We start from the raw sequence: 23,449 nt of genomic DNA, 5'->3' as shown, positions 1-23,449 counted from the left end.
TAGAGTGATTGGGATGGATACCTCTAGGTTTCCGCGCTTTGACGACTCTAACTTCCCCTACTATAAAGCTAGAATGGCTTCACCTTGAGACGGTAGATTTTGATGTTTGGAGAGTCACTCGTGATGGGATGAAACCCATTAAGAATCCCGATAAACCCACAAAGAGTGTAAAAAAGAAATTCATTTCAATGCTAGAGCTAAAAATTATTTGTTTGAATCTTTTAGCATGAATGTGTTTAACCAAGTGTTCATTTCTGCCACCGAAGAATAAGGAAACCAATTTGAATCTTCCCAACTCAGTACCATTAATTGGCTTGAGGGACATACTTATTCTCACTAGCCCTTCATCGTGGTCAGATCTAACCACAACAAAACGAAGAAGAAACCGATAAAAATTATTCCATGACGGCAACATCATCTCTGCCTTGATGTCGCCGTCCGAAAACCTAAAATCTTCATGTCACCATGCCAAGGAAGTTGCTAACACAGTTGTTGTCCCCTCATCTTCATTAGAGTCGCCATGGACAAACCAAAACCATCTTATCTCTTCACCATCGTCGGAAAGGAGGAAGACGAGACAAATCATCAATACCAAGTAACTTGGCATAGAGAGATCCTAACTCCAACATGACTGATCTACTGAAAAACTTATTAGAGAGGTGGATCCTCACTTCTTCCGGCCTCCAGCGAGTTGCCGAAGAAGAAAAGGAGAGGGGCGACGGTGGTGGACGCGGGGGGCCTACGGCAGCATCGACTACGCATTAGGGGATGGTTTCATTTCACTGTTTGTAAGACTTGGATTGAGAAATGAAACTGGCTCTGTCAGTGGAGGGTTTCATTTCACTGTTTGCAACACAGACTGCAACAGTTAATATGTTTATGATGTTGTGATCCTATGTGCCATATAAACTATGTAGCCATTTGAAAATATATCTAAATTAAACCTAGTCACTTTGATAACTACAATATACTGTATGCTGACAAATAAACATTGTAAAATAAAAAATTAATTAATCCAATATTCATTAGTGTATATGCATACATTAAAATGATTACCTATAATTCAAGATATACGAAATCTTCGATTGAAAATATAGAAAGAATACGGAGAATTTTCCAGAGAAAGCCAAAGTAAGGCTTCACATGTGAAGAAAGCTCTCAGACTACAGTCATCGTTCACACTACACGCAAGCTACAAGTATCAAGTTCACACGTACATGCATCGGGTTCATTCATGTACGCGACGCAGGGGAGAAAATTTCATGCATGCAAGCCGAGCCGTCCCGTCAAGTACTGCTCATGTGCTTAGCCCTGGTTTAGTTTCATGAATTTGGATGTTGGGGCTACTGAAGCACGTTCGTTTTTATTTGGCAAATAGTGTTCAAACATGGATTAATTAGGCTCAAAACGTTCGTCTCGCAATTTCCCACCAAACTGTGCAATTAGTTTTTCTTTTCGTCTACATTTAATGCTCCATGCACGAGCCGTAAACATTCGATGTGACAGGTACTGTAGCAACTTTTTAGAAGTTGAGGTGAAACTAAACAAGGGCTTAGCAGTCATGTTCCCGTTGGAAACAATGAACAGGAACTTGAGATATCATTCCATAACGTAGAAACAAGAACATTCGCGTTCTCGGAACGTAGATGTTCCCGGAACGTGGAACATGGAACGGGAACGTAGGCTATGTTTCCGTTCCTAGGCTGCTAAGCTCTTATCCCGTTACGTACTACTCCAGATGCAAATCAGATACGTATGTGACCTGAAACCGACGCGCCGGAAAGGAGAAGACGCGCGCGCGACGCTGGAAAGGAGAAGACGCGCGCGCCACGCAGGGGATCCACGCGGGTGCCAGGTATTGAAACTCGTCGCTCTCAATGCAGGTTTCATGGCCTGGGTAACCGTGACAACTGAGTTTTATATTGATGAAACTCTTTTTCTCTCTCCTAATAAATATCTCGCCACATAAACAAATTTGCTGATGTGTTATGTCATTTAATGAGAACGACGGTTGAGACCGGCCTTAGCGTCCTATAAACATTACCATGGTTGTCTGGGCGAGCTCCTGCTCGGAGGGCATGATCCAAACAGCCTATTTATATAGAATTGCTAATTATGTTGTTTATTAAAAAAAGTTGTATAAACTAAATCTGCCGACGGATATTAAACCACATGCAGCCATTTATATTGGAGCTTGTGGTGGGTCCACTAAGACTCTATGAAGTCATGTTTATGGTTCTATTTGATCTGCTAGGGCGCTTCAAATTAATTAAGGTTAGTCAGCTAGTTGACTAATAACTAGTTGAAAACTTAAAAATTTAGCATATCTATTGGCCCCTATTTAGATGGAATAGAATTAATTTTAGCTAATTTTTATTAGATAACAATTAGTGCTTCGTATGAAACACATCTAATACACATGCTATTTGTTACGTTATGAAAGTCTTCGATAATGGATACTCTATTCGTAAAAAAATGCAATTCTCGTATTTCGAGAAACTAAATGCTTTTAAGTTTAACCAAATCGGTAAAAAAATATCATTAGATTTTCATAAACTTTCATAATAAATCAATTTAAAGATATAAATGTGAATACTATTTATTGTAAATTTGGTCAAATCTAGACTACTTTAATAGATACCATAGTTGCATTCTTTTGTGGGCGGATGAAGTATATAAAAGTAAACAAACAAAAGATATTTTTTGAGTAAAAAAATAAAAGATATTTTGATATAGAACATGAGTGCAATTGGAGAACGAACCGAGAACTCTGATATTCACGTGACCTTTGTGCCATGCAAGGGTTTTAGTTACATTCTAAAAAGTAAAATACATTATTAGACCTACAGTGCACTTTGTCAAGACTGCTGAATCCTCTTACCCACACCCTGGCTTTCACGACGTGGAGAGCCTTTGTGACAGAGGACGTGTTTGCTTTGAAGCCTGAGCCAGGTAAGTCTGTCAGGCACACGCATCTAGACCCAGGCGTATGAAATCCAACGCTTGGGCTTGATGCCTACTACATCGGACAACGTTGGTTAGCCATAAAGGAAACATATCAAAATAATAGTAAGTCAGCAACAGATTATTATCATTGCCATCTCCATGTTTCTACGGGTAGACAACCGAGGAATGTGTAAAATGTTATTTAGATGTTGAAATGACTTATATGTTGGGGGATGCATTTTTTAGTATTTCAACCCTAGTTGCAATATGTGGTCTACCTTATAATAGTGTTATAGAAGCTATCCCATCCGTTCTGTAATACAGTGCATTCTAGCATTCAAAAATTGTCCTCAAATATAATGCATTCTAGAGGACAGAAGTCAGTTTTGCATTAATTACTTTTTATTTATCAATCAATCACCATTAATCACGTTAATAATAGCGGCTAATTAGGAAATAAAATGAAGGTATATATGTCTTTTATGTTCTCTTTTAATTTGTCTAAAATTTTTTAAAATACACTATATTACAGGAGAAAGAGAGTATACGTAGCCCCAGTGGGTTTCCGAAGGAAATTCTTCTTTGCTGCCGTAGTATTTTGTGTACCGAGAGGATGGACCTAGCAAAAACGTATGTGGTTGGAAGCTGCTGTGGCGGCGACGCCATTGTTTCGGTTGCCAACCGCGACAGCACCTCAGCCACGTGATTCTCGTCCTCCAGGAAGAATAAGGTGCAAATCGAGGAGAGTAACCATATGAATCGACAAGCTTAAATTTGTTTTTAAAACTATTTGTCAATCATATGAATTTTATTATAGAGGATGATGATCAACCATGTCATATCCACCTTAGGTGCATTAGGGCGATACATCTCTCGCAGCAGGTTGTCTCGATTCATCGAACATGTGCTCTTTCGCGTAAATAAGCAAACAAGAAGAAAACGTTTCTATGCGAAACAGAAATTAAACAGAATCAGGGAAGTAAGGATTATAAACTATTGCTTCACTGTTGGGTATCTCCAAGAGTGCAAAAAATTGCAGACAAAAACATATTTGGGGGGTTTTAAGGGTGGGGATACCTTGCCAACAAAAGACTAAGGGCACCCCACAATAGTTAGAGCTAGTACTGGCTCTAAGCTAACTTTTTCAATAATGTTAACTTTTAGTCCATAGCTTTTAACATAAATAATCCCACGTGACACTCTCATATAACCTTAAAATATGTGCAAGCTCTCGATCAAAAGCTAGCTTTTCTCTCTCTTCTATTAAAAAATAAAAAAACTTAGAGCTAGCTTAAAAATGGATTATTAGAGCTGCCCTAAATCACTCAGCCAGCACCATATCACTTCAAATTTGCGCCCACACGCCCTTGGCTGCCTGCTGGCCACACCTACACGCCTCTGGCTGCCAGCTACGAGCAGTGTGTTCCTGTGTCCCAAATGCCCGCTAGAGGCTACTACTCGGTATTACTTTCTTCTTTACCCAATAAATTTTTTAAACTATCGAAAACTATAATTTGTTACTGTTTTTTTTATACGTTCTTAGAGATATTAATCTTGACGAGGGGCTTTTTGTAACTTGAGAATTTCATATGAACCATTCAGGAATTTCACATGAGTCAGTTCAATTTCGCAAGAAAAATGTAAAAATAGAAAGAAAAAATATCTGTGTTCCAAACATGACCCAGAAGTTATTTGGACTGGCGAATGAGAAATGGAGTGCCCAGATCTGTATCTGAGCCCAGAAACCGTAGGTAATGCTTAACCATAGACCTACCTCTCACAGGTCTCTATCGTTGCAAGCTCTCCATTCATGAAACGTGTGCCCCTTCCATGGAAATTAGCAGACCAGTCACCCTTTTGGCAGGAATTGCGCATAAAAGAACAACCATGCATGCCACCACAACATCCAAAAGCAACTAACCGATCTGTTACATGTGCTGTCACAACGCAACGGTAGTTTAGAAAAACAACCAGCCAAAAAGCGCTGCTGTGTTAATGCCACGGCAATTGGCGAGCGCATCACCAATTCCTGCTTGGTTAGGCCGTGTTTTTTCGTGAAATGAAAATTTTTGGATGTCACATTGAATATTTCGGAGACGTCGAAAAGAGGTTTTCGGATACTAATAAAAAAACTAATTACATAGCTCGTCCTGGAAACTGTGAGACGAATTTATTAAGCCTAATTAATCCATCACTAGCGTATAGCACTTATGATTAATCATGGACTAATTAGTCTTAAAACATTCGTCTCGCAATTTCCAACCAAACTGTGTAATTAGTTTTTTTTCGTCTATATTTAATACTATGCATGCAACATTTGGACTCATCCCACCCCACGGCAGTCCCACGGCCTGTTCGAGAGGCCGTATCGTATCGTGGATTATTTACTGCTGGCTGATTTGGTGTAAGAGAAAAACACTATTTCTAAGCTAAAAATTTACGATCATTTACGAAGCAAGCGAACAGGCTGTCCGGTCCTTGCGTAACACAACACCCGAGAAGGACTCAGTCCCACCCCACGGCAGTCCCAGTCCTTGCGTAACACAACACCCGAGAACAGGGAACGGTGACAGCAGCAATTCAAGCAAGCTAGCACGGCAACCATCACCGCGTGTTTAGGAATTTGGGCTACTATAAGCACTTTTGTTTTTATTTGATAATTAGTATTCAATTATAGACTAATTAGGGTCAAAACATTCATCTCGTAATTTCTAACTAAACTATGTACATTTAATGCTCCATGCACGTATCGCAAGATTCGATGTGATGGATACTGTAGCACCTTTTAAGAATTTGAGGTAGAAACTACACACGCGCTCAGCTTTGCTGTGGTGCCTGGTCTGTTGGACCTGACACCTGCAAATGTGTAATACACTGCAGAGGACAAACACGGCAGGATCTAGTAACATTTTTCGCTATTAATCTTCCCATCGACTTCAAATGATGTATTCTGTTCCTTCCATGATGATGTGTATATAGTCCACTCCCACCAATCAAGGGATGTATAAATTAGACGAGTTGATTAACCTGCCTCTATACCGGTAACTAGAGATGGAAAAATCTGGGGAGCAAAATCCTACGGCATGGGCCACGGGCTCAACTGCTGAAGTTGCGCAGAAGAGCTCAAATTCTTTTCGATGAATCGCTGCTGTATCAAAGATGACCCAAAACTTCTTTTATGTGAGCATCATCTACTGTAGTTCACCTACTGGCGCCTCGTTCAGCCATAGGCAGTGGATGAAATCGTACAGCTTTGCACTCACGCTCACCTGCCCAGATTGAGGAGTTAGTGGTACTTCCGGTTATGACATGTCATTATATCAAGATGAGGACAGACAAAGACGAGATGCAAAGAAGCAAACCTTGTACGGTGTTGGATTTAGCCGCCGGATGTGATCCGGACGCAGCTTTTCAAGCCGCTGCATGCAGCGGCTCCTGATCTTCTCCAAGGAGGGCAACTCTGCTCTAGGTTTATCTGCAGGGAAACACAGATACACATATTAACACATAACAAAACAAGACAGGATCCAGGACACTAAAGTCCACAGATTTTAATGATCCAAAAGATAATTAGCATTCAAATTTTTCTTTTGATATTATGCAGGGTTGATGAAGTCTTTTTTCCTAAAGGTGATACCAGTCAACCAGTGGGTTAGCTAGCTAACTCATTTTATCTCACTTCCCTTGCTTCTTAAATCGGATTATAGTTCAACTACAGTGACTTATGGGTCGACCCAGTGATCCAAAGGAAGCTAAACTTGCATCCTTAGCTGTGGCTCTGGTGATTGTCAACACTAGGAATATAAACAGAACAGAGCACCGGAAATATGGGACATTTAAAGTTATCAAGTCTACCAAACTATGTTCAGAAAGAAATTTAAGCCTGTCATGCTGCTCTGTTCTATTTTAAGATTCTTCTGCTTAAAAAATGTAGTGCCAAACGAGGATCTATCCTTCTAAGTTTTGAAGCAAATCAAATGCTGATGCTGGTTACTCCCATTTTCAGTTACTACTTTCCAAAATTCAGCCATTAGTGTGTGACCACTAACAAAATTCTCGCTAAAGAGTTAAAAGGTCCATACCTGATGTCCCAGGCCAATAGCACTGTAGAAGCTCCTCAACATGCTGGGGGACAACATATGCTCTCTTTGATTCAATGAATGGATGGCGGCAGAGGATTCTTTCTCCTGCCTGCAATATTTTAACAATATGAAATCCAGTTTAAACATTAGAGGTTACTGCAGATGGAAATGTCAAAGACAAGATACAGAGTATGATAGCTGTGGTGCATAACACATATAGGAAGCATGTGAGATGAACTCAAGTACTAGCTCAGCTTATATTCCATTCTAAGATATGTTCTAAAAATTCTGTACTGTGATACTTGGGAACCTTGTGCTAAATATAAAGCTCAGATGTCAACAAAGATAACAGAGGTGCATTGTTACCTTAGGTGATGGTTCACTTTCACGAATCATGATATCTACCAGTGGGTAGCCTTCTTTCCCATACAGTCTAAAACATCGTTTTTTGCATGGAATGGAAACCTGAAACATATTATCACACCATCAACGAATATATAAAAAATAAAGCAGATATTTCTAACACACAAATACTGGACATACTTTTGCCACGTCCTCAGAAAGCTTAATACGAGGTCTATTATTTATCTCAACTAGCTTAAAGACACAACCAAGAGCAGCCTGGGAATAACACGTCACAAGGTAAGTTCCAATTCCAAAGGCATCAACCTCATGACCCTGCAAAATAAATGGAGATCTTAAATTATATCTGCAATTGGCAGGATGAATAATAAAGATAAATCTACAGAAGAACAAGCAAACACGTCAGATAACATTGGAGCCACAGCTGCCATAATACGAAAGGTAAAATAGTCCTTGACAAATTGTAAACACAAGATAAGTTTATTACCTGTTTGTTGAGGGCATCAATTGTTTCCTCATTCAGGTCGTTGCTAGCAGTAATGACCATCTTTGCAAAACCAGGTACATTAAATTCCTTCTCTACTGCACGAAACACTTTTCGTGCTTCAATGGACAAATAGGCTAGATCACCAGAATCTAATCTAATACCAGATGCCTTGTACCTACAAAAGAATATATGATTAGGCAAAAAGCTTATGTTTAAAGATTGAGCACAAGATTGGGGAATTTCCTATCTCAGTTGTAACTTGTAAGCATGGTAGTTATAAACGTAAACCATCCTAAAGTATATGCTATTGGTGTGACCTTTGTTTTAATAAATTTAGCTCCATTTGTGTTCTCATGAATTTGATTCTTTGAGTACACGATGAATTTTCATGTGAAGATAAGCTTGTATCTAATAGGGGTGGTCAAACACACAGGTAATGAGCGCCAAAGGACATTTGGCATACCCTAAGTCATGAAGTGCTAGAGCCACTGCACAGAAATTTGGAATACCACTTCGCATAACCTGAAAGGCAGAGAAGAGGGTGAGTATGGCTTATGGACGCTAATTGTTACACAACAGAAAATATATACATGAATGAGTAAGGAATTGATAAAGCCTTCTGAATAAATGCCAGGTAATGATAATAGTGAAAACACATTCTGTTCTGGAATCGTGCAATCACCAATCAGTCTACCCTCAGTCCAAAAAAATCCATACATGTCTATGCATAAAGTAACAAGTTTGGCAGTAAAACAAAAGATCATGATTTCTTAATATCAGCACATAAAGAGGAGCATTCAGAAAGACACAGAAAATTATAGAAGTCAGCAATGACAAATGGAGGTTTTCAGACCTACTCACAACCTCAAGAAAAGAGAGTTGACCCTCCTCATTCAGACATGAATTGAAGTACAAACAACAAGAGAAAAGCTTGAAGCTCGAACAAACTAACAACTCACGTCATATGTGTCCACAAGAGCAAGGAAGTTGCTTGGAAAAGCCAATGCGTAGGATGCAAATGCAGCCAGCTCACTTTTATTTGTATCACCAAATACACCACCTAATGAATCGGCTGTCTGAAATCAACCAAAAAAGTAAGTAACATAAGCATACCATGATAATTAAAACCAATGTAACAAGTTTCTAGAATCATACCTGAATCTTTTGAAGCCACTCTTGCACTAAACTAACAAAATCCTGGCAAACTCTTGAGCCATCTTTGCTCCTGAGGGCCTTGTCTGGTATCTCATCAAGGCTCTGAAATGGTGGTAAGTATAATACTAAATCATGAAACAAGCAAATTGTGAGAACTGGCGCAAAGAAAAATACTCTCAAAATAGACATCTAAGCATGAACATCCAAGGGACAGCCTATTAATGCAATGATACGCAGATCTCCTGCGCGTTCGAGGAAAAAATTGCAAGGGACAGTACCAACTGTTGTGCACACTGCACAGAAATGATATGAAAAGGAGGAATGATAAATTTATAATCCATAGATTCCACATCAGACTAAAAGAACATAACAAGAAAAAACTAGCATGGTTGAAAAGAGAAGAAATGAAACACATTACCCAGAATCCTGTAACACTATAACAACAGTGGGGCTAGCAACCAATGCAGTGAAGAACAAAGGTTTTGTTTGACCAATGAAACTACAGTATGCAGACATAATGCTCTCATGACGAAAGTAACTGCATTTGTGTAAACTTTCATTCATTCATATAAGGAAGGATACTTTACTGACCATATATGAGCTAACAAAAGCATGAGAATGTGTTCCACGAAGTGGTATGCCAAACAAATTTCCAGCCAAAACATTACTGCAAAAAAAAAAGATTGAACAAAAGGTAAACACATTTAACATTTTTGGGGGCAAAATATTTTTTATAGTGAGGGATAAAAAGGCAACTATGCAAGGATAACTGAAAGTATACTTCTTCAAGCATTATTATAAAGAGCAAGGATCATAAATATGCTGGATTTTAGTTATAAACTATAAATGCAAAAATAATCCACCTGGTTGCGTCAAAACCTCCCATAAAACAATATTTTGAGGCACTTATTGCTCCATCAGGTCCCTGCAGTAATAAATCCACAGCAATATTTTTTTAACATAGAAATACTAATGTTTTACAATGACAGTTGAAAAGGGATGGATAATTGAATATCACACCTGTGCTCGTCTTAAACCAAATTCTAACAGAACCTTTGACTTTCCAGCAACATGACGATGACGCGCAGCATTAGTAGTTACCAAAGAAGCATAATTGATAAGATTTATAAATGGAGTCTCAAGAAGTTGAACCACCTGATGGTGTAATAACAAATGGTAAGTTATCAGAGATTCAGAGGCATTTCAAAATTCTGGTCAATGCTCATATGGCAAACATGTATGAGCACAACAACTAGTGAGGGCTTCGTACTTACAGCAACTGGACCTTCAACTCTCATCAAGGGCACTTTTGGAAAAACTACTGATCCCTCAGGAATGGAGTACACCTCTACATCAGAGCAGTCAAGTTCCCTGAGATAATCGAAGAACGCACCCTAGGAATTGAAGTTTACATCAGAAAATGAACATTTGGCAGGAAAACAACCAAATAAGGAGTGTTTATAAAAGTTAGGTGATGTTTCAAAAAAAAAAGTTAGGTGAAAAACGAAAGATCCAAGGCACAGCATGTGCATTTAAAATTACTCCCGCTTCTTCCATTTGAAGTAGCCACTTCTTTCTAGTTCATACTAATTGGTCTTGGTGACTAAAAGGCATGATTTTCAGCAATCCCAACAACCTATCTCAGAATCATGGGAAGAAAGAGAGACTACTCATGTATGGATGAGATCATACCTCACACATTGGCATGACTGATTGCAGGAACGAAATGTCATGTTCTGTGAACTTAAAATTCGCAATAAATTTGATGCACTCCTCAAGGCCAGCAAAAACAGTGAACTCCCCACCAAATGGATTTTTCCTAAAGTACAGGTCAAACCTGTGAAAGGAAAAGGATTCAAATCAGAATTAAGTTGATAAAGCTGTTAGCTGTAATACATTATTTCCATCCTTAGATTTGTATTCATTGAAACTAAATCAGAAGGCTTGAAACTAGATTCACTGAAAGGTTCATGGAGGACTAGCACTTGCATGAGGAAGCAGACACAAAGTGTTTTCTTGATCGCATTAACTAAAATAGCTTCTAGTTATGCAGGTGAGAAGAGTTTTGCCATTCAACCTTATGATCAGCTTATGATCATTTATTGTTTTCATCTCCATGAACAAATAGCTTCTAGTTATGCAGGTGAGAAGAGTTTTGCCATTCAACCTTGAATGGAGAAACAATAAAGAAGAAACAACATGCAAGGAACAATTTCTTGTAAAGGAACACAAGGTAAAAATGCATACAGTAGTAAGTATTCATATCAAGATAATGGCGGATGAATGGTAAAAAAAGGAGAATAATGGAAAGAAATACTTTCACAAAGGGCGTACCCAGTGCAGAGAGCTCCCACTCTGTGCGAGGTCTGGGGAAGGGTGTTAGTGGCAAGCCTTACCCTCGCCTGTGCAATGCGAGGAGACCACGACTCGAACCCGGGACCTTCCGGTCACAGGCGGTAAGACTCTACCGCTTGCACCAGGCCTGCCCTTCAAAGAAATACTTTCACAACTTGGCTAAATTGAATTATACCATGGCCTACCATTAACTTGCCACAATGCCACTTGCATTAAATTTTCCCTAAAATTGTGATAAAAATTATTTTAAGATTGGCCGCACTTTATTTGGAGACATGTGGAGGCATCTCTGCTGCAATCTAGGGAACTGCTGAGATAAAATAAAAAACATTGCTTTTTCAGAAGCCGACAAATATCTTAATGGACAAACAACATTTTTAATATAATGCATACAAGCAAGTTCTATCCATATGAAACTTAAGGGTATGGAGGCACATATGACCATTGATAAAGGCAAAGCAAATTGGTTCAAAATGCCCTAGTTAAGAACTATGACTACGTTCCAAGACATAGAGAAGATCACTTCACACAAAGTTCCCTGTTTAGCTCACCATCCATCAATAAGTTTTGCACTGTCATGCTGTGCTAGCAATATTATAAAACAGCCTAGTGTTTCCCAGAATATTCATTGAATGACACAATTATAGCTTTTTCCCCCGTAAAAACACTCCCCTGTTCCTGAGCTAGCAGTAGCAGCCAACACAAATATGATGATATCACCTTGTTTCTTCTCTAAAGAAAAGGAGTTTTCCGCTACTAAAATATGCAACTGTTTTTAAGTCAAAAGTCACTTTCTTGGATTCGTTTGTGATTGTACACATTTCAATCCTTGGATGACCAAAGCAATTTTTAAATATAAAATCCGAAGATAATTGATTGGCTTATTTGTTTACTCAAGCAGTAAATGTCATTCATCTGTTTGTCTTCATTCAAATGTCCACGTACCCTCTGAATTACATCAGCAAATTTTAAATATAAAATCCGAAGATAACTGATTGACATATTTGTTTACTCAAGCAGTAAATGTCATTCATCTGTTTGTCTTCATTCAAATGTCCACGTACCCTCAGAATTACATCAGCAAAATTTAAATATAAAATCCGAAGATAATTGATTGACTTATTTGTTTACTCAATCAGTAAATGTCATTCATCTGTTTGTCTTCATTCAAATGTCCACGTACCCTCTGAATTACATTGCGATTTAAAAAACACTACTCACGTGTCATGTCATATGCAAATTGTGAAAACTATCCAAGGCATACAATTAGAAAAGTAGGAAAAAAGTTTTGGCTCCTAAACCCAACTTAGGATAAACTAACACCAATTGCAGAATATACCTCTAACAAGAGCACGATAATCCCAAATGAATGCATCGTCCACTCCAAACAAATAAAAACAGATAAATACCAACACTGACAAGGAGCAATTAAAACTGCACAGTGAAAAAGGCTTAGGCGGAGAAACACAAAGTTGAGCAATGAAAATGAAAGTCCGGTTTGAACACAGAACAGCACATATCAAAATACTAAAGGTGACACCCCACTTGCTCATTTTTACATAGGCAACATTGTATTAGCAAAAAGTAATGCATATTGACATACAGCAAATGTACTAACACAGAAACACGAAAGACGAACAGTAGATGTCGAGAGGAAGAGATGCTTGAAATATCACTGCTGCAACAAGAGAAAAATTTAACTACACGCGAAAAGGGTTCCCAAAGGCAGAGCAAAACCAGAGCACCGAGTCGAAAATAGATAAAACGCTCTGAACAATCAATGATCCACGATGTAAAGAACACTGCCCGTAACCCGCAACGGTGAGAAAGTAATAAGAGGGAAAAAAAATCAGCAATATCAAACAACCGATCCTACGAGAACAAACGCTCCCAGCACATCAATCAGAACCGAAAACGAGAGCACCGCATTAGCAACAGAACAGCAACAAGGGAATTGCAGCAGGGAGGGGCCGAGCTCCAATACATGGCCCTGAAAGCCACATCCCTCAAAACCTAACCCGACACGGATAAACCGTCCCCGCTCACCACCCTCACGCCAGATCACGACCTCCCGATCCAATCCAATCCAACCGGCACCGCCGAACAAGTAAGACACGGCACAGCAACGAAGCGGGCGGGACAGGGGAGAGAGGGCGCTCACACGGCTCGGTCTGCGTGCTTCCCGGCTTTCCAGTACGCGTAGGCCATGGAGAACTGGTACTGATCGGTGAGCAGCGCCGTCGCCATGGGGTTGGTGGGCGCGCCCACCGGCGCCGCCACCCCCGCGAGGGAGCCGTTGCCGTTGGCGTGGGCGTGGGCGCTCGCGGGCGGAGCTGACGTCGCCGCCATCCTGGCCTCCCCTCCCGGGGCGAGCTTCGGGGAGAGTGGAAGGTGGCTCCGCGTAGGGTTCTCTCGGCTGGAGGGGGCGGGGGAGGCTGCGCCGGGAGGGGACCGGGAGGAGGCGGGAGGAAGACAACTGGAGACCGGAAGGAGGCGGAGGCGGAGGCGGAGAAGGCGGAGAAGGCAGGGGCCGGAATGGAATTTGGGAGCTTGACCGGGAGCCGGGCGGTATTTATATGTTGGAACAAGATTGCAGACTTTTAGGCTTGCACCAGGGTAAAGAGGAAAATTACACCGATACCCCTATAGGTGTTGGTCGTCAACTAGTCACTACAGTATAGGTGTTTTGAATGTCAAAAAAGGTACAGTCATCAATTGATGTTTGATCTTGACATTCTTTCATTTGGCATAGTATGGCATTCTTGGCCAAATTGTGATTCTTTTATTTTCGAGTTTGCTATTTTATGTTCCTAGTATTCTATCATTTCTCTGCGTCATATTTAATCATCGTATCTCATGCTGCGCTAAGCAGATTATCTTTGTTGTTAACATTACCACTTAGAAATTGCATGGCAAAGCATAGGTCCATCGGTGATCCTAAGGTGTAACAAATAGCAAAGTAAACAAAACGCGCAATAAACATCTCGACGTAGTCGAGAGCATGTTTTTTCTCCTTTGCGACAATGCATGCATATTGGCCAATTAGCAGCTAGAAAGAAACTATATGATGACAAAATGCACACATAACTTTATTCACTCGGATAACATCGTTAATTATAGAGATAATGACACCATCAATTTTTCTTGCAAGGAATTCCGTACCAAAAAGTACGTACGTGGTACGCTTGAATACGTCGTCGTTTTAGTGAGCCTACTAATAGCTTTCACAACTTCTCATCGCCATTCCAGTTTATCAAAGTCTCGTGTTTAGAGTTGCACGGATAAAAACCCTGATCCACAGCACTTATAGAGTCACAATAAACTCGATGATAATATGATGAGAAACTTGAACCAAACAAACCCCTGTTTCGAAATGGATTTTCGGAAACGCCGAGGACCGGATCAGAAATTCAGGAATCCTCCCTCTGCTGATTTCCGTTTCCGTCCTGGCCTTTTTGGACCAATATAGCACGATGATGATGAACTTTTCCGCTTTTTTCCCCAATAATATCGTACAAACACGAACTTACCCGTGCACACGATATTTGGGTCCCCAAGCGCGTCGGTCCCACTGTCAGAGAGCGTTTTCTTGTGCCCAAGACAAGACGAGTCCACGGACCAGAGATGCCAGGTGGCGCGCGGCTGGTGGAAGCGGCTTCGCCTTGCCTGGCCTTTTGGGTCCGCGCCTCCGCGCAGATGCACGCACGCTCACGCGACGCGACGCACCTCTCCTCTCCGCCGTGTTGCTGCTGGGATCTCCTGCGGCCGCGGCCGCCGCGCGGACCCCGACTTGCTTTGCGCGTTGCGTGCTAGTGCTCCCACTAACTGCCGTATCCAAACGAGAAATTCTTTGGGATCAACGATAGTGCCCGGTCGCCGCCACTGGGGTTCGAAGTTGTTGAAGCCTAGATAGACGGTGGTCATGCATGGACTTCTTTACGTTTTCGTTTTTTCTCCTTTTTTTTCCCCTCCATCTACAGCGTGTCGAGTGTTGCGCACGCTTGTGTTGAGGGCCGGTTTAGAATAAAGGAATAGAAAACAGAGGAACGAGAAAAAAACGTAGAAATGTGATGAAGGTGACATAGGATTAGAAAAATACATGAATAGATAAAAAGAGGTGTTTGGAACAGTCACAGGAACTTGAAACATGCATAAGCTAAGAAACATATTAGTGCTTAATACTGACCGATTAACTTCACCTTAGCACATTTGGGCATGAGATTTTAGTTGGCCGGTTCACAGCTACCTTTCTATATTTTATAGTATTTTTTATTTAGAAGTATTATGTCCTTATCTCTTTGTGGCCGGGTCACCCCTCTCGTCCAGTCATCCTCATCTCCTAGCTCTCTTTCCTTGCTCCCTCTCTCCTCTCGGCAGGGCCATGGCGAGAGACTAAGCCAGTGAGAACAGCGGACTGGGAGGTTACGGCCTTCGGACTCCTACGAAGGACGTCAGTGAGAGCAGCTGGTCGAGTTCTTCGGCGCCATGCTCATGACCTGGGACCTGCTCGGATGGGAGCTCGTCGAGTCGAGGTTCCTTCGTGGCGCCATGCCCATGACCTGGGACCTACTTGGATGGATTTGTTTGATTCGTTCAAAGGGGTTCGCTTTGGGGTTATTGGCGTGCGCTTGCTTAAAATTTCTCTCTGCTCTCTTATGACCTCTTTGTTGCAGAAAATAGTTTTGATTTGAGAAACTTTCCACTGCTAACTCCGACGAGTCGGCCATTGCTGAAGCTTAATCCTCCGTTGTTGCCGCAAGTTGCCTCGGGCTTCCGCGAAGGAAGAGAAAACAAGGGTCGCAGTGGATTCTTTCTTTCCCGTGAAATTCCAAAGGAAAAGGGTCGTTGTTTCCTCCATTCCAAACGATCTTCTTCCATTCCTTTCCTCCGTTTCTGTTTCATTCACTTTTCTTATTAAAATCCTTTGAACCAAACGGGGCCTGAGGAGGTATTTCAATATGCGATTGTGTTAGCTACTTGATGGCATGGAACACTATGGTATATAAGTGTAGTAGGATTTTGCTTTCTATAATAAGAGATATAGATTTGTTGGTCAAGAGTGTTTGGATCGCCTAGAGATTATTCTATCTGAATACTACTCCTTCTGTTTTGATTTATAAGTCAAATATTTATAACTTTGATCATTAATCCTTTTCTAGTAAAATGTATAGCTTAACAACATAAGATTTATGTTTTAGATTTATAGTGCTACGTAAAATATAGTTGTCCCCATGTGATTTTTCACGTCCCATGATTCTAGTGGATGTCTCGATCAGGCGTATTTATCCGTGTAAACTAATGCACCATCAACAACCCTAGTCGCAGTCACCGGCTAGCAGCCCCATTCCAGACCATGTCACGGTCAAGTGCAGCCCCACCCCAAAATCAAATTCCAACCACAAAAATGGATGCACAGTAGCTTTCACGGTCCTCCCTCCCACCATCCTTCCTACCTTCTTCTCCGGGCCTCCACGAGGAAAATTGGCAAGACCAGACCCTGCATCGCAAATATAAAATACTCGAAGGAGCAACTCGAAAAAGGGGACAGCTTTTTCCCCATATTTAAAGCCAAGAGTTTCTGATGGGCCTCCAGATAAACGCATGTCTGCCACGGCACATTTCTAGTGCTCTGTTTGTACTTGTACACACGTCACATGACTGGATGGGCATTGTGTTGGCAAAAGAGGTGACGTCAAAAGGATCTCCCATGGACCGCCAAACAAATGTGGCCCCATATATATCTCGAGATTTCTGTTATTTATTTATTTGCTATCAAACATATCTGTACAACGGAACTCAATATGTATGAATTGAATATCATTGTTACGTGCAAGTTGTTCTAAGCATAGGTCATGAGTTTGATCGCATACGAGATATGGATGACACAAGCTGATACATCTTGGAATCAGACTTGATATCGATCATCGCTAGATGCAAATTATTCTAACTCGTATGAGTCTAGATCACATACGAGACACAATGGATGTAATCCAATACGTCTTGGAATATGACTCAGCATTGATCGTCACTAAACACGAGCTGTTCAAACTCGTATGAACACGAATCATGATCAAATCACATATAAGACACGAATGACGTGAGTGCAGTTTGGGAAGTAAAAAAAAGTAAGATGAAAAAACTCACCATTGTCCAAATAATTATAATTAGGAAAAAAAAACCCAGACCAACAAGAACTCTCTTTTTTCTGCAAGCACAAAAATAGAACTCTTTAATATTATTTATTTATGTATTGATGAGTCGTCTTGACTTTTGGCTGACTGACCAGTTGTTAAAGCTACTCCTTCTGTCAAACTATCTTAAATATTCTTATAAAAATATTTATGAGATCAAATAAAATCCTATTAATATTTAAAAATTGCAGTACTTATTAAATATTGAAAATATTGATATTTCTTAAATCAAAATTACACTAGAATTGTATACTTCTCAATAGAGGGCACTTACAATTTACAAGCGATTGTTCTGCTAGTGCTAGATCACACAAGTTGGATGTGACCCGACAAAATGATAATCTAGTACTAGTTTATTATAGTAATGTATGACAGGTACGTGCTTAGCAGAGATTGCCATATGTGCTGGTACCACCTGGATTGAGGACCATTTTCTTATTCATCTGATCTGGTTGGTGTGATTATTTTATCATAAATAAAAGCAAAGCTTGTGCTGGTGTTGCTATGCGGCTGTGACCGCCTGTGTCTGCTATTTTTTTATTTTTTAGCTTTTTTTTGAAAAAAAAATCACAAATATGCCTTCGGAGGTATGATTTTAAAATCTAGACCCTTAGCTCGGCGTCATCGTTGGTGGCGCCGAGCTTATATATCCCGGCGTCATAGATTCTGGCGCCTAGGTCGGGGCCACGTTGGCGGCGTGGACGCTGATATGGCAGCCGGCTCGGCGCCGAGCTTGTGTTTTAACCCGGCGCCCAACCACAGTAGTAGATGTCCTGCTGATGCAGATAAATTGGTCGAGAATCGACCCACCTAGTGAACCCACAGCTTTCTTCGGACTCGGAAGACTACAATAAATATGTCATGTGAGTTGTAAGGGTATTCGAGAAACATATTTAACAGACGAAATGTAATAGTAATTACCTATGCTCGTGGGCATTTGAAGAAGCGACGACCTCCGTCGATCCCCTCGGTGAACATCTGCACTAAGCAGTCCTCACTATGCATGTATTTTGGCCAATCTTTCTTCCTGTTATCGTATCCTCTGAGAGGGCACTCTTCAGTGAATCACTCTTGCTCTCGGGAGGAAACTGATACACTGGTTCCTCAAAGAAATCAGGCCCAATAGACCCCTCCTACATAATGGGAGTTCTCTTTGTCCCCCCTTTCCTCTCCCCTCCCAAAACCCTTTCCTCTAGATGACCCTCCAGACATCCCTACTCTAATGAAATCAAATACTAGTTTGGTTTTCATTTTGGTTAGTAATGGATCCTAAAACGCATATATATAGGCGGAGGCAGGTTTGCTAGGCGTTGTGTTGTGCTTTAACTGCTCCTGAAAAGTCTACTAAGAATCACTGAAAAAACCTATATTGTAGGACACTGGAGAGCCTAGATTCCATGACTAAAAAGCATATTCGATTTTAGACTTAAATCACTATGTCGAAGTACATTAAAAAGTCTATTCGACGGTGACATGACAAATCACTGTAAAGGCTATTTCCCCTAGATTACATGACTGAAAAGCCTATTCGATTTCAGACTTCAATCACTATTTTGAATCGGTAAAACTGATGCCGATGATTAATACGTACTTTAGGCAGAAAATTTCGACATAATTTTCCCTATTTTTTTATGCAATCCACTAATATGAGATAAATATTTAACCTCAATATAATATGTTCAAACATACAAGTATATGCCACATTCATCTGAAACCATATACATGAGCATATTAACAGTCCACACAGTCCATAATTATAGTCCATAGTAGTTCATATTCGATAATAACAGTCCACACAGTCCATAATTATAGTCCATAGTAGTTCATATTCGATAATAATAGTCCATACAGTCCATAAAAATCTATAATAGTACATAATAACATCTACCACAAATTCTCACTACCTCGAAGTCTTACCCTTACCCTTGTGACCAAGAGCGTCGGTGCCTGGAGTATAAGGGTCTGGTGGACGACGTCGCCTAGTACCTAAAGGCTGTGTAGGCTGAGTCGAGGGAGTGTCCTAGAGCTAAGACGGGCCAAGCTCCTCGTGCCTCAGGTCCACCTCGTTGTCGTCCTCGTCCTCGTACGCAATGCCTATGGACCCTGTAGGTACTTAGCTAGACAAACCTAAGCCTGCAGAAGGAACGTGCACGTCTTGCGTCGTGGCTGTCCTACAACCACAATGAGCAGCCACACGGCGTAGCCGGCGTGACAGTCTCTGTTGTACAAAATTATGTTAACTGAAAGAATTTAACGTATTAATAATACATTTGAAAAAATATTCTAAATCTTACGTCTAGAAAGCTACGCATGGCGTCGTCCCTGACTCTTGGACGAAAGCGCTCAATGTCTTCAACCGAGCATTTGAGGGTATTGCCCTGCAACAAAATTCTCAGTAAGATTGTGGTGGACATTGAAAAATGAGGACACTACTAATCTAGTATGGAGTACTAGTTAATTCCTTACCAGTTCCTCAACTCCATCTGTTGTACAGAATTATCTTCAAAACACCTAGCTGATTGACATCTACTGCTAGTAGTAGGTCTGTTCAATTTTTATTTTTGCATCTAGACCAATGATAAGAAAACCTAGCTAAATGATTGGTTTATGAACAGAATGAATTCTCTAAAGAATGGAAGAAATCAAACTCCATCCAGTCCTATTCTGAAGGCATGATTATGTTGCATGATTAAATTAATTATAAGGATGCTATGACTCGAAGGTGCACCAATGATAAGGAAACCTAGCTAAATGATTGGTATGTAACTTAACATAGAAAAATAAGGTAATTGACTTACCACTCTGCCAGGAGATTAGAACTCCAGAAGTGCGAGTCCCTTGCTCGCCAACCTCACGCCTAAGGAAGGTCTCTACTCATGCTCTTCAACCTTCTAACCTACACTGCCCAGTCACTGTGTTGCCGTGAATCCTCAGACCTAGCATCTTTTGACAATCCTGGAGCGTGATTGTCATCTCTCCGAAAGGCAAGTGAAAGTTGTGAGTCTTCGGCCACCACCTATATTTTGGACAAAGCAAGATTACATGTTAAAAAGGCAAGCGCATGAACAAATAGTCATGAATGGAGACAATGATTGAAGATAATACCTGTCAACCAACGAAGTTATGCCCGCTGAGTTGAACTTGGGCAACCCACGACGACCCTGAAAAGAGATGGCATCTAGGTCAGCTCTTAAATGTAGACACCTTCTTTTTGTCTAAGCTTCTAAGCTTGTCGTTCTTAATTGAACTTCATTCTGTTTTCACTAATCTATAGTACTGATAGAGTAGTCATTGCAGGTCCAAAAGGTCAGTCGAATGTTTGGGATGTCTGGACATCACCTGAAGTAAGAAGCCACCATTGGCAGATCGGTAGCGGTAGCAAGAATTGAGAATTTATGTTTTATACCTGGCTAAAAGTTTCTGATATTTTTTTTTGTTAAATTTAGTTGTATAATACATATTCTGTAAATGGTGTATGTATAGAACAAGTTTCTATAATATACTGAGAATGATGCAATGAATTGGAATCACTTTTAATTGTCTTGCTGTACTCTATTTATGTGACGAAGCACCACCGTAGTTTAATTGTTTTAATGTGTATCCTTAAAATAAAGCCGTGGCGTTAGCACGGACACTGTACTAGTTCATTCATAGAAGGAGAAGAAATGTTCTTTTGGTCCCAATTTTAATATCGACATTTCCAAAAATATAATTTCAGCCTAGTCAACTCTGACGTCAGACTGCTGACGTAACCTTTGCTTCCGCTAGCAGGATTGTCCTACGTGGCCGAGGGGGAAGAACCGCATTTTTTTATTGGGGAAAGTTCTTCTATATTATCCAAAACTATAATTGTTCCATATGTACCAATAAAAAATTATAGATTAATTATCATCGATTTATTTATTTATTCTGTTTTTTCTCCCCTATATGCCAATACCGTCCATCCAAAAATACAAAATCACTTACTCATCATTAATTTAGATATTTTTTTTTATTTTCTTGCATGCCATTGTTTTTTTAATTTGGTGCACAATCTAATAGACACTAGATTGCACATTTTATTCTTTCCTGGCCACGTTCTTCTTAGCCTACTACGTCCCTGTGGCTTGTGGTCGTGAAAGTGATTACTACACACAAACAAAAGTCTAAGGGCCTGTTTGTTCGGATGGAATTGGATTGTATTTCGAGAATGAAGAATCACATTTCATTTTAGATCTTGATTGAAGTATGGTCACCGGTGAAAGCTTCATGGTAGCAGTGAAGATCTCCCGCAAGGAGCTTTTTATGCAGGACTCGCAAGAGACGAGTGAAGTGGATCGGGCCACACGGGGTGGCGATGAATCTCACTTTTCATTTCTTACAGTTTCTTTTTTCATTTCTTACCCTCTGAGTTTGACATAGGTCTGTACTTAAGATTTGGAAAGTGGTGGAATACCAAATTCTAAGCGACTAGTTCATGAAGTAAAGTCTAGTTCAACTCATCAAATTAAAGGGTTCAAACGGGCCCTAAGGGATTTTTTTTTGGCACCGACGAACTGCTCTAAGAGGATGATATACAACACAAAAGGGAAAACAAATTTGAATCAATGACATGGAGGAAAGCTTTAATTTTTAATGGGGCATAAAGGATGTCTATAGTTTTCAATGTCATTTAGATTTTCTCTCTCTTTTTTTCATTCCCTTTGCACTTTATAGGAAGTGCCAACCCAATCTGAATTTCATTGTATTACCTACAACATTAGTCTACTTAGGTATCGTGGTTTGGATCTAGCCCAACAAGCCAATTAATCCCTACACATGTTTAGTTCATTTCTAGTCTTCTAGACCTCTAAACTCCAACTATCCCTACGGACCTCAAATAATCTTAAAGCCTTAGATAGCCTTGCACCCCAATCCAACCCAATGTTCAGGCCTGCTAACCACATGTCTACGACCTTAATATCTAATCATGCCTCCCCTCCTTATTCTTCCTCATGTCACCACCATACCCCTTTGCCATGCGACATGCTTGCTATCTTGCGTCTGTGCTGCACCGGTGTTTACCTCTAGCTTTTAAGATCCATAAGGGAAATAGAGCACAATGGCTCTGCTCATGGGCGGACCTGGTGTTGTGCCCGGGTATTCCCGGGTGTCGGTGTTTTGGACCGGCGGGCCCTCAACCAACTAGTAAAAACGTACTGCGTGCCCCTAATCCCGGATGGTGATGCAAAGAGACACAAGGTTTATACTAGTTCGGGCAATGAGTGCCTTACGTCCAGTCTGAGAGATCGATCTTGTATTCCTTGCACTGAAATGCTCGTAGTAGGGGGTTACAAGCAGGGCGAGAGTGGGAGCTGGTCCTAGGTCTCTACGTGGAGCGACGTGAATTGCTTGAGATGTTAATCTCAGGCGGCGGGGAAGCGTGCGTGTTACAGAATGTCGAGTGTGTGTTCGTCTACCTCGTGGACTCATGAGCCTCCCCTCCTCTGAAATGGCCCAAATCCCTCCCTTTTATAGTTGAAGGGGGACAGGGGTGATACATGTGTTAGCCATGCGGCGTCATGCGAACAGAGGCGGCATGTCCGAGCCCTATAGCCTATTACTATGGCGGCACGGTTGATGGAGTGGTCCTGCCCTTGAAGTGCTGGAGCAATGCGCCGGTCACATCCAAACTTGTGCGACATGGGAGCTCCAGTGATTGCTGGACGCAAGGCCTGGTGAGCGACGTGCTGGTTGCTGTGCGTTGACTGCATGAAGAGCCGAGGCTTAGTTGGTGCCGAGGCCGAGCCATCGTAGGGGGCTCGGTAGGCATGATCCCGAGGTTGTCGAGACCCCAAAGTAGACTGCCAAGGCGTGGAGGGAGCAGTTGGTTTTGTACACTGATTTCGAGG

General features: G+C 41.0%; 1 protein-coding gene across 2 annotated transcripts; it reads right to left on the bottom strand.

Moving 5' to 3' along the window:
- Window positions 1-5,844: 5,844 nt before the first annotated feature.
- LOC136494947 (nicotinate phosphoribosyltransferase 2-like) lies at window positions 5,845-13,916 on the bottom strand. 2 transcript variants are annotated; one of them, XM_066491118.1, is made up of 15 exons: window positions 13,550-13,916; window positions 10,726-10,870; window positions 10,308-10,427; window positions 10,054-10,188; window positions 9,897-9,958; window positions 9,625-9,700; window positions 9,034-9,135; window positions 8,838-8,954; window positions 8,342-8,400; window positions 7,879-8,053; window positions 7,572-7,706; window positions 7,395-7,493; window positions 7,029-7,137; window positions 6,309-6,421; window positions 5,845-6,215 (listed from the first exon to the last, which is right to left on the bottom strand). In XM_066491118.1, exons 1-15 carry the CDS (start codon window positions 13,735-13,737, stop codon window positions 6,138-6,140), a joined length of 1,713 nt encoding a protein of 570 aa, XP_066347215.1. In that variant the 5' UTR covers window positions 13,738-13,916; the 3' UTR covers window positions 5,845-6,137. The 2 variants fall into 2 exon arrangements, with proteins under 2 accessions (XP_066347215.1, XP_066347216.1); XM_066491119.1 differs by lacking the exon at window positions 13,550-13,916 and adding an exon at window positions 11,368-13,483.
- Between the last annotated feature and the right edge of the window lie 9,533 nt (window positions 13,917-23,449).

Source organism: Miscanthus floridulus, chromosome 11 (genome assembly GCF_019320115.1).
Source record: "Miscanthus floridulus cultivar M001 chromosome 11, ASM1932011v1, whole genome shotgun sequence".
Classification (NCBI taxonomy): Eukaryota; Viridiplantae; Streptophyta; class Magnoliopsida; order Poales; family Poaceae; genus Miscanthus; species Miscanthus floridulus.
The sequence above is the reverse complement of the archived record's forward strand: the minus strand, read 5'-3'. Positions and strand labels throughout refer to the sequence as shown.

Bases quoted from the DNA above. Each gene is read 5' to 3' on its own strand.
- LOC136494947 (XM_066491118.1), bottom strand. From the start codon at position 13,737: ATGGCGGCGACGTCAGCTCCGCCCGCGAGCGCCCACGCCCACGCCAAC. The intron at 9,701-9,896 runs GTGGATTATTTT...TTTTTTTTGCAG, and splicing joins GGAGGTTTTGACGCAACCAG to TAATGTTTTGGCTGGAAATT. The intron at 8,955-9,033 runs GTATGATTCTAG...GGTTGATTTCAG, and splicing joins AGTGGCTTCAAAAGATTCAG to ACAGCCGATTCATTAGGTGG.